The sequence below is a fragment of the Cololabis saira genome, chromosome 14 (genome assembly GCF_033807715.1).
Source record: "Cololabis saira isolate AMF1-May2022 chromosome 14, fColSai1.1, whole genome shotgun sequence".
Classification (NCBI taxonomy): Eukaryota; Metazoa; Chordata; class Actinopteri; order Beloniformes; family Belonidae; genus Cololabis; species Cololabis saira.
The window spans coordinates 16185912-16200354 of record NC_084600.1 but is presented as its reverse complement, the minus strand read 5'-3'; the positions used below and the strand labels follow the sequence as shown (position 1 = coordinate 16200354).

The 14443-nt window shown below is 44.2% G+C and overlaps 1 protein-coding gene across 1 annotated transcript in view; it reads left to right on the top strand.

Moving 5' to 3' along the window:
* The window catches only part of LOC133459715 (cell adhesion molecule DSCAML1-like), a 69767-nt gene that overhangs the window by 13075 nt on the left and 42249 nt on the right, over positions 1-14443 (top strand). Inside the window, 2 exon segments of the mRNA XM_061739935.1 lie at positions 1026-1346; positions 3999-4145. Of these exon segments, the coding sequence (XP_061595919.1) occupies positions 1026-1346; positions 3999-4145 (468 nt within the window).

Genomic DNA, 14443 nt, shown 5'->3' with positions numbered 1-14443 from the left:
TTGAATGAAACACTTTGCTGATGAACAAAGTTCCTCATCAACGGTGAGTGGAAAACCAAAATAAGATTAATATCTTTGAGAGTGAACTGACTTGATGTTATATAAGTCTTCTACTAAGTTGTTTTTGCACTATATAAAACACCTGGCGCTCTGTTTGGTGGCTTGAAAAATCAAAGATGAACCCACTTTTCCTTGAGTAGCGATCGTTGTGTTAAAATATATATAATCATTTTTAATCAATTTTAATAAATGAATATTGTCAGTGACAATGTTGAAAAGAGTCTGTGCTGCGCTCATCCTTCAGATGGGTGTGTGATGACGTTACAGCGGTGGTTAACATGCACATCTGTCCACGAGCAGTGTCCCCCCTCTGTCTTCTTTCTTAATCTCTCCTATGATAACCCCAAATATTCATAACCCCCCCAGGTTTCCTCTTTTCATTCTCCTTTCTCTGGTGGAGGTGTGTGTGTGTTTAATCTGAGCGCATATGAATAACATGAGCGTGTGTGTGCATGTTTGTGAGCGTGTGCCTGCATGCGTGTGTGTGTATGTGTGTGTGTGTGTGTGTTAAATATGTAAGGAGATTAAATAGACTTAAATCTTTGCGTCTGGCATAGAAATTCCAATCACATAACCTATCAGTGTTCCCTCCCCGTCCCCCCCCTCCCTCTGTGTTTGTCTTTGTGCATGTGCGCTCACGCTGTACGGAGGTAGCAGGCTCCTCCCCCCGCGGATCCACCTAAACCATCGCAAGCTTTAGCCCAAATCCCTGGCTTTCTGAGTCACATGACTGCTGTTTGCAGCTGGACATTGGACATACATTTGTTATGATTATTTTACCACACAACTCAAGGACAACCCCCAACCCGCCTCCCCCCCCCCGACTCCTTTTCAACTTCTGCCCGTTGTTAAAAGTAGGATTTGAGATCCATCCACGTTTCTCTGTGTGTTTTCTATGTGTGTAACATGTTGCAAGGCCGTATATTTCCGTCCTGTTGAGTGATAACTTGGTGTTTGTTTTGCAGTACACAGTGAGGATGTGGTCTCTACCAGGCTTTACTTTGTGAATGCCTCGCTGCAGAAGATAACCTACTCCAGCTCAGTGGGGGTGTCCCTGCCCTGCCCCGCAGGCGGCACCCCCAGTGCCATACTGCGCTGGTACCTGGCCACCGGCGACGACATTTACGACGTGCCCCACATCCGCCACGTGCAGGCCAATGGCACCCTCCAACTGTACCCCTTCTCGCCCTCCGCCTACAACAGCTACATCCACGACAACGACTACTTCTGCACTGCCGAAAACCAGGCCGGCAAGATCCGCAGCCCCAACATCCGCATCAAAGCCGGTGAGATGGCGGGAGAGCCGGGGACGAGTGAAAGAATGTGAAGGATGGAGGGGGGGAAAAAAAAAAGAAGCATTGGAGCGTGTAAAGCGAAAGGTCACACTGAGACACAATACAACAAGTAATGGTGCAAAATGAGACAGCTGTTAAAGCATAAAGTGGAGCAGATGCAAAAAGCCCGGCCCACACAGAATCACCTGCCCCAAAATAGCCCCTGACCTGAACACAGACTGACCTAGAACACAGTCTGCAGAGGGAACATCTGCATCGTGCAGCGCGTCAGGCTGCAGCTTCCTCCTGCACCTATGTGACAGACCTGGTGACGAGCTACTGCACTTTACTCCGGCATTACCTTCACCGTCTCATACAATAAAATGCAAACCATTAATCTGTTTGTATTTGGAGCTTATTATCATCCCCACAGCAATTTTAAAAAATGGTCAAATTAAGTTTAGAAAATGAGGACTCGGTCATTCTTGATAATGGTTCCTCGATCGAGACCACGTGAGATATTGTTTATGGTCTGTTATTGTAGGTTTTGGTCCGAAGTCGCTCCGTCGTCATCACTCTCTCTTCTCTGTCCTCCTTCTGCTTTTCACTTCCTCCGTCTTCACACCGTCCTCTTGTGCCAGGCTAAATTTAGCTGCAACGTGCTTCTTTAATTATCTCTCATTACCAAACCTAATTGGTGCTTTCCATTGATTAGACCATGTGAGTCTGCTTTAATAAGCGAGACCTCATCTAAAGTAAAAGCGTGCATCTGGGGTTTCGTGGCTCCTTCAGGTCCACAACGAGCAGAGATGCATGCGAGAGGGAGGGCAATTCTGCTCGTGAAGAAACACTTCAAACACACAACTGGGTTACAGTTACACCGCATCTATTGTGTCGCCCCTCCCCGTTCCCCTACATTCATTCAGGCCCGATGTCCCTCCCCTTTCCATCCTGCCGTCAACATCTGTTTTCATATTCTGCCTCCCAACACCAACCTAACTAATACTCATATTCATTCTGATACTAATACTAGTGCCAAGTTGGGGATTTGAGCCAGGACCATGAGCTGCATGGCAGGCGGCGGCTGCCTTTCATTCCCACATGACCCAGAAGCCCAGCGCGAGGAGTGGAGAGGGATTAGCATGAGGCAAACATCCTGCAGCCAGTGGCCTGCATCAGGCCCTGCTAGCTTTGCTGGACCAGTTGCAACCAGAAGGGATGTTTTTGCTGCCGAGGCCATATGTGTCGAACAGACAGGGATCACGCTTCAGTGTTACGCTTTTCATAACTTCCACGTCTCAATTCACGTCAAATATGACTCATTATACTATTCCAAGAGTCGCAACGGGTCTGGCTTCTCCTCTCCGTCTATTTAAAGAACATGCAAATTTCTGTGCCCCTCGCATGTGATTTCTGTCGTGCGGCAGGGACATAAGTGAGCGGTCTTCACGTCTGTTACCAGGCAAGGGATTCCAGACCAGTCTCTTAGCAACCTTCAGATACATCCTAGCTTACATGTGATTTTGCTAATGAGACCCTGCTCATTCATCAGGGTGGGAAATATTGCACAAACCCGCATAAACCAAAGCGCCACCGGCCCGTCGGTCCTGCAGCTCCCGTGCAGAAATGCCGGTTTGGTGATGATTAGGGTTGCCACCTTTCAGAAATAGAAATAAGGGACGCCCCAATTTCAGCAGCGCAGACGCCAAAAAAGGGACATCCCCAAAACTTCTAAACTGCATAGAAATATATATATTTTATGCGGAAAAAACAAAATGCTTTGATTTCAAGTTTAAAGTGCTTTAATAGCATTGAACTTGCATGACTGTACAGACAGCCAACCATACTAGCAACTGAAATAGCCTCCTATGCTATGTTTGTGTAAAAGTATGGTAATATATAGTGTAAAAGTTAATTTATTTCAATACTTCAACTGAAAAGGTGAAACTAATATATTACATAGTCTCATTACATGCAAAGCAATATATGTTAAACCTTTATTCGTCATAGTTTTGATTATTGAATTGTTTATTGATTTCATAAAATATTCACATTTTTTGAGATTTTTTATTTGGGGTTTTCATAAACTGTGAGCCATAGGCTAATCATCACAATTATAACAAATAAAGGCTTGAAATATCTCACTTTGAATTAATGGAAATAATACATTTGTTTCACCTTAAGTTGAATTTACTACGAATAAAGTTTGGCAATGTATTCAAATTTTCCGACCTTCACCTGTATATTATGACATTAATAAATAAGAGCATAATATGTGTCCGTATTGGTTCAATACGGAACACAACTTTTAATTCCCAATTACGTAACAATTCCGTATTTCAAGGGACGGGTGGCAACCCTAGTGATGATGTCACAACATTGCTGGGAAACAACTTCCATGATTATCACGTTCTATGGCGGCTTCGGTCCTTTATGATGAATAAACTTGGCCAGCAATTGTAGGTTATCGTTGTTGGGTTGGTTAATGTGTCGTTTCTAATGACTCTTTTTCATTATGTTGATGTGTTTGTGATGCATCTTTCAGATGCAGATTTCGTGCAGCTAATCAATGAACTTGAATGATTCCTATTTAATGACAATGAATGAGGGCTGGGACTTAAAAGAGCCTGAATGCTGCTTCATCGATGTTGTGTGTGTGTGCAGTTTTCAGGGAGCCCTACACCGTGCGGGTGGCGGACCAGCGCTCGATGCGGGGCAACGTAGCCGTGTTCAAGTGCCTCATCCCCGCCGCCGTGCAGGAGTACGTCAGCGTCGTGTCCTGGGAACGAGACACCGTCTCCATCGTTCCAGGTAGGACACGAAACAAAAACACTCGGAGGGAAGTTTGATTGCTTTGAAAATGTTGGATTCAGGTTTGTTTATCTTTTATGTCTGCATCTCTGATTTCATGTGCTGAGGGTTTGATGCGCTGCCGTGCTTGACCGAACTCTTTAACGCGTGTCTTCTGTCTGCTTACTGTTCTGGATCACTGATCTGGTCGCCCTCCTCATCCTCCTCCTCCTCCTCCTCTCACCGCTCCCTCTCCTCCACATCTGTCTGCCCTCACTCTCCTTCATCCCGCTCCTGCTTTTCTTTTGACATTTTCCTCCTTGTGTCTCTCCTTTTCTCTGCTTTTCTCTCACATCCAATTCTCCCAAGCTACTGTCATGTCCTGCCTGTAATTGATCCCGACACTAAAGAAAATGAAAGACAGACTCTTTTTCTAAGTCGCATGACTGTTCCACAGCTTCGGATCTATTTCTGTCCACTCCCTGCTCGTCCTTGAGGAACAGGGCCACAATTAGAGACACTGGATGTCAATAGGACTGTGCCCTCACACTCATCTTCATTAACCTCATTTGTGCTTGTGTGTGTGTGTGTGTGTGTGTGTATGTGTGTGTGCCAGACCGAGAAAGAGTTCAGTCTTTCTGTCTGTTTTTTGCGTATTTTATTTGGTATTTCATGTCGGAGACGTGAGCTTGGTTGTTCTCCTCGTAGTAACAATGCAGTTGAGAAGACTGGGTTAGAAAATCAAGGACGGGAAGCAAGGAGGCTAGTAGGGCAAGAACGGCCTCAGGTCCTGGCAGATGGTGTTTTATATTATATGTATGCAAAAAACACACCGATGCTGTGTCGGACCCATCCGTGCGCTACGGTTGCAGTCGTTTTTTACATTTGCATCGTATTTTTTTGTGTTTTCTGCTACACCTTGTTTTATTTGTATCCTAGAAGTGTCCATAGAAGTGATTACAGAACTACAACTCTGATAAGCAAGGTTTTATTCACTTTGTATGACTTTAAACCATATGAAAAACACTAACTGCTTTTAATTTTGACCATAATTGACATATTCAGCATAGTTATGATAACATGTTTGCTTTGACAGCTTAACTCGGAAACACAAATATGTGCAATCTATTTTGGATGTGCCATTTCTGTGTGTTTCCATCACGAGGCTGCTGTGTGTAATTAGGGGTATATAGGTCACTTGATGAGCAGTGAGTGTGAGGATCAGATGCTGAACGCGATGAGCTGCTCACTGAACTCAGCAGCAAGTTTCTCTCGGCGGCGTTCAGCACCGTTCAGCAGCGAGGTCGTCTTCCACCTTGACCCCAAAAGACCAACATGGGGACCTGGTCAACATCCTCACATCTGGTCACCGACCAAATACACCAACATGCACGGCGGCGTGTCCAGTGGAAGGTATTATCCTCACTGTCGACCCTCTCAGACCGGGTTTCCACTCCACCGTGGTCCGACTTGGCCAGCGAGGGTCCGTCTGGATAGATCTAATGAAGATGTGAAAATTAAAATTGATTTTGTGACTAAAAGCTCTCTGCATGCGAGTGAGTGGCTGATTGCCTGTCTCGCCTGTCCCAGTCCCCTGATCCCTGCTGGAGAAAACACAGCAGGAGGAGCCACAGTTGATTTGGGATAAATCCACTCTGAAAACAGCCGAGTTTCTTCCCACATTCAACTTTTATTTCCTCGCTTGCTGACATTCACAGTAGGGCTGTTCGATTAATCGATTTTAAATCGTAATCGCGATTATGTTATTAGAACGATGTTAAAACATGAAACTCGTAAAATCGATTTTTCACTTTTTTTTTTTTTTATTTATTTATTTTTTTTTTACCTTGTCTACACACCTCTACCTCCTTCATGGGTTGCATTATTATTTAGCATGCAAAGACACAGTTTAGTTTATTAGAAAATGTCTTGTTTTATTTAATTGGAAATATAACTTACTGTATGTTTGCAAGTGCTGATTTGCTGATTTTTTTTTTCGGAGATAAAACTTTATATTTTATTATATTTTTTAAACTTTTTTTCAACTTATTTTACAGAGTTTTGCACTTTATTCATTCATTTTTGGTTTAATAAGAGCAAAGTTTGCACTTAAAGCCCAATGGGGCAAATGTTCAATAAAAAAACAGCATATTTGAAATCATTTCTTTGCCTTTTGTCAATTCACAAAATAATCGTAATCGTAATCGAAAATCGGATTTTGAGAGAAAAAAATCGAGATTTTATTTTTGGGCAAAATCGAACAGCCCTAATTCACAGTGAGAAACTCCAATGATACCTTTCCGTACGCCTCCTTCAGCCAGTGTTTATCTAGCTGCCATATTCACACAAGCAACACGCACCAATCTTTATTCTGATCTGACCATCTCAGCTCTCTCCATGTACTCAAACACTCTGCCCCAGATGTTGTCTGGTCATTGTATTGATTAAGTGGGGCAACTGTTTACTGACTGCAAACAGGGAGTCAAAGCATCCAGCCATGAGTGACCTCTTTGACTGGTATCTCTGAATCAGGCCTTTATCTCCAGGAGAGCTTTGATTGGTTAGTCGCATGGCTGCAGCACAAAAGAGCGAGTGTGGGAGATGAAATCTAAATTTAAGCCCAACAGTCCTTTAGTTTTAAAATACAAAGTACCGCTGCTTTTTAGTTTATGCATTGATTATTTGAGTTCCAGCGGAGCGCCATCAGGGGTGGTGACCTGATGACACCCCTCCGCCTGAAGGTCCCACCGCAGTCCAGTGTTCGGTTTTTCCTCTGTGATGTTCCCCCGTCCGCACTCGCCACAAACCTGCACTAGTGACACGACGGCTTTCTTTGCTCGCCATTAGAAATTCAAATTGTCCAACTTATATTCTAATTTCCACTCCACCCTCCGAGTTATCGTGTGCAGACCCTGGTCAGCAGCCTGAAGGTTGAGTTGATGACATAACACAACGCTGCCGTGCCCTTTGAACCCCAACAGGTTCCACTTCTGTGTAAACACACGTTCCCCATCTGGTGTGTTTATGTGTGTGTGTGTTTGTGTGTCCCAGTGCCTGTCCCACTTTTATGTCCAGCCAGGACAGAGAGGGGGCTTGAGAGGGGAGGGGTGCAGGCAGACTGACCTATTTCCCTCTCACCGCCCCCCCCCCCCCCGTCCCATACTGTCCCGTCCCTGCAGTCGGGGCCCCATGCATGCATGTGTGTGTGTGTGTGTGTGTGTGTGTGTGTGTGTGTGTGTGTGTGTGTGTGTGTGTGAGGAGATGATGGGAGCCCGCTAGTCTGAGCAGCGATCTGAAGGAGGGGAGCTGGAGCGGAGACAGAGGGATGGAGGTTTTTTTATGGATGGGAATAAAAAAGAAAAACAAACAAACAGTGGGATATGGAGAGGATTCAGCTCGCGGATCGAAGCCACCAGTCGAACCAGCAGAAAGCTAATGAGACTGGACCGGCAGATGGCTACAGCCACATGGTGGTCTACTGCAGAAGTCCAACAATGCTCGGTCTCACCCACCTGCACCGTTTGCTAGGGCTGTTCGATTTTGCCCAAAAATAAAATCTTGATTTTTTTCTCTCAAAATCCGATTTTCGATTACGATTACGATTATTTTGTGAATTGACAAAAGGCAAAGAAATGATTTCAAATATGCTGTCTTTTTATTGAACATTTGCCCCATTGGACTTTAAGTGCAAACTTTGCTCTTATTAAACCAAAAATGAAAATAAGTTGAAAAAAAGTTTTAAAAAATATAATAAAATATAAAGTTTTATCTCTGAAAAAAAAAATCAGCAAATCAGTACTTGCAAACATACAGTAAGTTATATTTCCAATTAAATAAAACAAGACATTTTCTAATTAAACTAAACTGGGTCTTTGCATGCTAAATAATAATGCAACCCATGAAGGAGGTAGAGGTGTGTAATGTCAGTCATTACATTTGCTATTCACATTTGCAAGTTTTTTGCAAGGAACACGAGCCTACCGTTTGCTCTCCTTTAAGATAATTTCATGTACGAGACTATGATTAAAAATGAAAACAGAAAGGTTGAATGAGTAAATTGATGAGATAATATGTAGACTATTATGTCTTATATGAAAGACTTGCTATGGGCCAGGTGACTTCAAGGCTTCAACACGATCTTGGATCCTAAAAAGAGTCACCAGGTCGAGGGGTCACTTACAGGCTACATTACAGATCGATCCGCGGCCCCCTGGGTCCCTGCTGGGGTGTAAGGACATTCAATAGACGCCACAGCGCACGGCCTACATGCACACCAACAGCTGTGAAACAACAGTTAGGTTAATCAATTACTGGGATTTGGGAGCGGCAGTAACTAAGCTGATGCTTCTGCTCAGTTATTACAGTACCGATGGATCCAGAATACAGTTAGTAGAATAACCTTTCGGTCTCCTAAGATAGCATGCAGATAATTGCATTTAAGAATGCACCATATTCATGCATATATTTTTTACTAAAGTACAACACACACAGAAAAGGAGAAAATATGCCATGATTACAGAAATATAAAAATAGGTCTCTCAGCTGTTGTGGGTTTTAAATATTCACTTGTTCATTTCTTATAGCCGCTTATATTCAATCCTTTTCAGGGTGTGGGGGCTTATCCCAGCTGTCAACGGGCAAACAGAGGACAGGTCTGCCAGTCAATCACAGGACCATTCCAGGTCCTCACAGAGACCAACGGCTTCATACTCACTCATATGGACGACTTAAAGTCTCCAGCAAAGCTTACGTGCATGTTTGTGGACGGTGGGACGAAACTAAGGGCCCAAAGAAAACCCAAACAGGCACATGGAAAATATGAAAACTCCAGCAGAGTCGCAACTAGAACCTTCGTATTTGAGCGACGATCAGACTTGGCAATATACCCCTGGCTTAAGTTTTCAAAGGTATTTTAGTATTTTTTTTCCAAAACCAGACGATGCCATTCATGCCAGTACAATCCGTTGCCATATATTTCTTCTCCAAGTCCTACCAGGGTATTTGTCCTGCAGCAAAGCCCCACTCCCTCCTACCTCTCTATAGTTGTCAGCTGCAGACTGTACAACAAAGGAACTTTACTTTGTAGTAACGTGTCTGCCAAACCAGAGAACAACACAATTGATCCTTTTTCAGCCTTCTGATTGGTCCCTGACTGACCAATCAGAAACATTATCCTCCGTCGCTACATCCGGGGCCGAATATCCGGTTGGACCAAACAGCCGCCTCTCTCCTTCACATCAATCGAATAAGCGTAGTTTTTACTGGCCTTGTATCAACATTTAAACCACTTTTTAAGCTTTGTATTAGAAAAAGGGAACATTTGTAGTGTAGTGAGGGTGCAGCGTATTTTTATTCCCAAATCCGAACCGTACTTCCAAAACAAAGTCGGCTCGGCAGCAGCTACAACCCATAGCTAAAACCGCGAAAGCGTTTATTTATTTATCTATCGTTAAATGGTTAAGCGGTGTGTTCGGGACACCCGCTACTCAGAGAGAACCACAGGAATACATTTCATCCCAAAACCAACGGTAAATTACGAAAAACGTCTGCTTTGGATAAGTGTGGACGGCCGCACTCGTAATTGAACCCTTGCACCTGAATATTAGCTAAACTAATCAAAAGATCTCGATTTCACTGAAAACCTCAGTTTTCTAAACCCACTACACGGTACCTGAAGTGTTCCTTTTTATTGATATATAGTTGCTGTTGATAGTGTTTGGTACAATAATTAGAAATAAAGTGATGTGAAACTATGGGCAGAAATATGTGCCACTAGAAACTGAATTTGAATAATTTATATTTGAATTTGAATTGCTCAACTTGAATAATTTCATAAAAAAACTGAATCTGAATCACATAATTTGAATTTGTATTGTTTAATTTGAATCATTGCATTGAAAAACTGAATCTACATTCAGTTCTCACAATTCAAATTCAGTTCTTGCATTTCAATTTCAATTCTACTGTGCCAGACATCCGGGTCTTCCGCAGGAACAGCAATCGAGTGCAGATACATAGAACTCCTTTTCACGTAGCCTACTATAACCTCTATTTTCTTTCAACGATATAAACGACCAACGGGAGCTAGATATTTCGAAACCTATTGTGTTTTCTCCATTCTGTGTAAAAAGTTTAGATTTATATCTTGCCCTGTTTTTACAATGGAAGTGAACGGGAGAGATGACAGTTTTGTCCGACCTAGCAACGGGGGCGACCTAGCAACGGGGGCGACCTAGCAACGGGGGCGACCTAGCAACGGGGGCGGGGCTTGACAAAGGTCAATGGGAAAATTGGTGTGTTGGTTAATGTGTCATGTCAGGTAGTGATTCTCACTCTGACGGGATGCACGGACAATGGTTTTATCAGATTTAACTGCATTAGAATACAGTATATGAGAGCAGAGAAAGTAGGACAGTACGCTGTCATTGTAAATATTTAATTATTTATTTCATTATTATTTGTATTATCAATACTATAAAAGTGAGTCTCCATATCAAATACCAAGACATGTAATGTAAACTTCATTTGGTCCTCCATCCCTGATATTCACACGCATCCACAAACTCCGGCTTCTCCTCTCAGTAATGAGAGTGTGTCACGAGGCCCCGCCCAGGTGAAGGAGAGAGGTGACGGAGACGGGGAGACCTCATGGAGAGCAGCCGTGTGTGGAGACATGATGTCTGTTTGTAAATCTGCGCTTGTGCACTCAGAGCAGGAATATATTAATAGATACGCTTGTCTGGGACACCCCCGACTCTTGTAAACACTGGTTTGAAACACACACACTCTCTCCTAGTAAGTACAACTGTACAAGCTGGAAACACACACACTCTCACACACACTCACACACACACACACACACACGCACCTCTCAAATGTGACACAGTAAAGCCATTTTCACATTTTGCACGAAGCCGCCTGAATACGGAGTTGCTCATTAAACATTAACTCAGGATGCATTTACAGCGGCGGTCTGCTCCGCTGCGTGGCGGCCGTCCTGTTGTGGTGCTCGGGTTCGCGGGGGCCCATCAGAACCTCGGTGGGGGGCACGTGGCGTCCCCGGGGCCCCCGTCCACCGCCGACCACAGCGGGTCCCTCCCTCGCCGGCATCTGACCCATGTGGCACGCAGCAGGCCATTAGGTGGGGGGGTGCAGGGGGACTAAATCATGCAGATGAAGGTGCTGCTATTATGTAGATGCTCATGCAGACATATGGAGGAAACACCGGAGCGTAAGTGCCAGCTGCTTCCAGCGCCGTGATTTGTCCCAGGAACGAGGGGAAGGTGGAGATGAAGCCCCATAAGTCGCCGCCACTTTCTTCCACTTTTTCTTTGCCTCTGCGTGTTCGTCTTCTGCCGTCTCTGCTGGACATTGTTGCCCCCTCGCACATTCGCCCCAGAGCCACGGAGAGGAGGGCAGGGACAGATGGGACGCTGGCAGCCATCTTTTACTCGGTTAGGCTGAGCCGGCACGTGGGTGGGTGTGTTCATTAGCACGGATGAGAGTGTGTGTGCGACAGGCACAATAGGCATAATTACCTCTGCTTGAGAGGCCGGGTAGTGTATGTGCACGTGTGCATGTGTGTGTATAAGCGTGGGGGGGGGGGGTGGAGTTCAACAATAGCCCGGCCACAGCCTTTGTGTGTGCAGAGCAGAGGGCTGACAAGTGTCGGCTATTATTGACTATTTACACACTACGACACTCGCCTGCTCACGTGCACTTAACGCACACAATGCACACACTCCAGCGCGGCCGCCGTCCCTCGCCTCTGCCTTTTCTGTCCTTATGTCTCCCTCAGACACACATGCACATGCACGCTCCACATGCACGCTCCACATGCACGCTCCACATGCGTGTTTGCAGTATATCAGTGTCAGTCAGTCACAGAGGGAAGGATGGGAAAGCCCCTCCAGGACATCACTCTGACAGAAATCTGGCCGCCGTCTCAGCCGTCAGACCCCCCGGGAGGCGGCGGGGGGGGGGCATTTGTTTTTGTTTAGACACGACGAGGCCTCAAACAATCATAGAGTTCAGAAAAGATAATGACAGACTTGTTTTGGTTGCTAAAAGATGACAAAGCTGTTAAAAAGTCAAAACAATGAAAATCAGGTCAAAGCTTTTCCTTTTCTTTTTTTGATTTGAGTGCCGATTTTAGGAATAGTGACCTACCTCCACTTGTATTCATTTTTATGAAGCTATAAGTTTCATTTATATTGATTTAAGGTGCAATACTTGTCTGGATATGGAAATGAATTAGCAGAATAGTTTGTTCTCCCTGGCTTTGTAAGCGATAGCTGTTAATCTGCACGTGTAACTGCATCCAGTCATTAAGAAAAGTGAAAGCAGGAGGGCTTGTTGCAGAGGCTTAAAGTATAAGAAGTTAAGGGTTTATGTGGCCTGGATTGGGGTAAGGAATAGGATTTAAGTAAAGAGGTTTTACTCTTTCTCTCCTGTTTCCTTCCATTCTTTTGTTTAGGCTACCAAACGAGGGATTTGTTTGAAGGAGATTAGAGCAGGCTCTACTGAGAAATTGCATTTGAGGAAATGCTTATTTACTGAAATGCCAACAGCGGCAGCAAGAAGTTTGGCTCCGATTTCATGTCTTCATGTCCGTCCTTCTGACATCATGAAAGGCAGTGATTTTCTATGTAATCCTGGATTTAAAAAAGAAAAGTTATCAACTCATGAGAGTTAAGCAGTTGTTTTGTTGTTTTGTCTTTAATGGGATTACATGTCGTGGTACGTGATTCAAATTAAATGTCTTTAGGTTTATAACATAAGTCATACTAAAATCAGCCAAAATTACACATGCGCTGTAGTTTATTGTCAAACATGGAGATGCATTTACAGCTTAAATGTACTTGAATAGAGATTTCCATTTCCATTCCTCTGTGAATGCAGCTGATTGGAGGCTGAGAAGAGACGCCATCAGGGATCAAACGGGATCCCTGGTGGTCGTCCCAGTGCCATGTTCCTACATGACCTCTCAATCAAACCTATTGATCCACCTCAGTATTAGCTGTCCAAACACACATAAAGGTCAAATAAGCTCTGGGAGGTTTTATCGACTCCGGTGGCGATGAAGGTGAACGGAGGAGTGGACATCAGAAATCCATCTGGGATTTGAATGTGATGAAAAAGTCGCAGAGCTGTTTTTTTTTTGTTTTTTTTTTTAAATTCTGTCTTTGGATAAGTGCACCAAAAACATCACATCCATTTTTGGAGCCAAACCCTTCTCAGAAACATATCAATGCATCATAAGGCATGTCTATTTCTATAGCACATTTCAGCAACAAGGCAATTCAAGGTGCTTTACATAATAAATATAGGAAGTGGCAGAGTAAAGAAAAGTTGGACTTAAACCAGAGTTACAATCGAGCACTAAAATCAAGATTATTTAAAGTTAAAGTCAGAATAGTTTCAATAATTCAGTCAAAGCAGCTGGAAACAAATAAGTGTTTAACGTTGATAAGGATCTGACGGTTTCAGTTTTCCTGCAGTTTTCTGGAGGTTTGTTCCAGATCTGTGGCGCATAGAAGCTGAATGCTGCTTCTTCATGTTTGGGTCTGGTTGTTTCTGGGGAGCAGACCTGACCCAGAAGACCTGAGAGGTCTGGATGGTTGCCATGGCAGCAACAAGTTCCTGATGTATTTTGGTCCTGAACCATTCAGTGATTTATAAACTAACAGGAGTATTTTAAAGTCCTCTATACTGTAAAGACCTCAGAACCTGGGTGATGTGGTCCACTTTCTAAAGCTCCAGCTTATTCTGTTAAACCCTGAACTGGTGACACGTAGACAGATAAACATCCACACCTCTAACAGTGTAGAGTGTCCCGGCTTTTCTGACTGAGGACAGAAATCAGATGTCGACCAAAATCACCAACAAACATTGAAAGGAAGAGTCCGCTGTGGGAGATGATCTAATATTACCCAAACTGTGTTATGTGATCCTTTGGTTCTGGGTGTATTTAGGGCCATCTGAGTGTCCTTTCTGGTAAACACGCTAAATCAGTGAGTGTTGTCTCCGTGCCGGGCAGCGGCACTCCTCTGCCACCAGCACTCTAATTGGGAGAGACCAGGCGGCTCACTCAGTGCTGCTAATGCAGCTCGCTGCCCCGGGCCATGGGCTAAGCTGCACACACACACACACACACACACACACACACACACACATATGATGGCTGACCGTTGATGCAACTCGGCCTCATCTGCAACTAAATCAACTAACAAGGCAGAGAGTCTGCGAGCGTCTCACCACCGCAGGTTTACCTTCACTGTGATGTACTTTTAACATCCTGTGTTACTTCAGAGATTGTT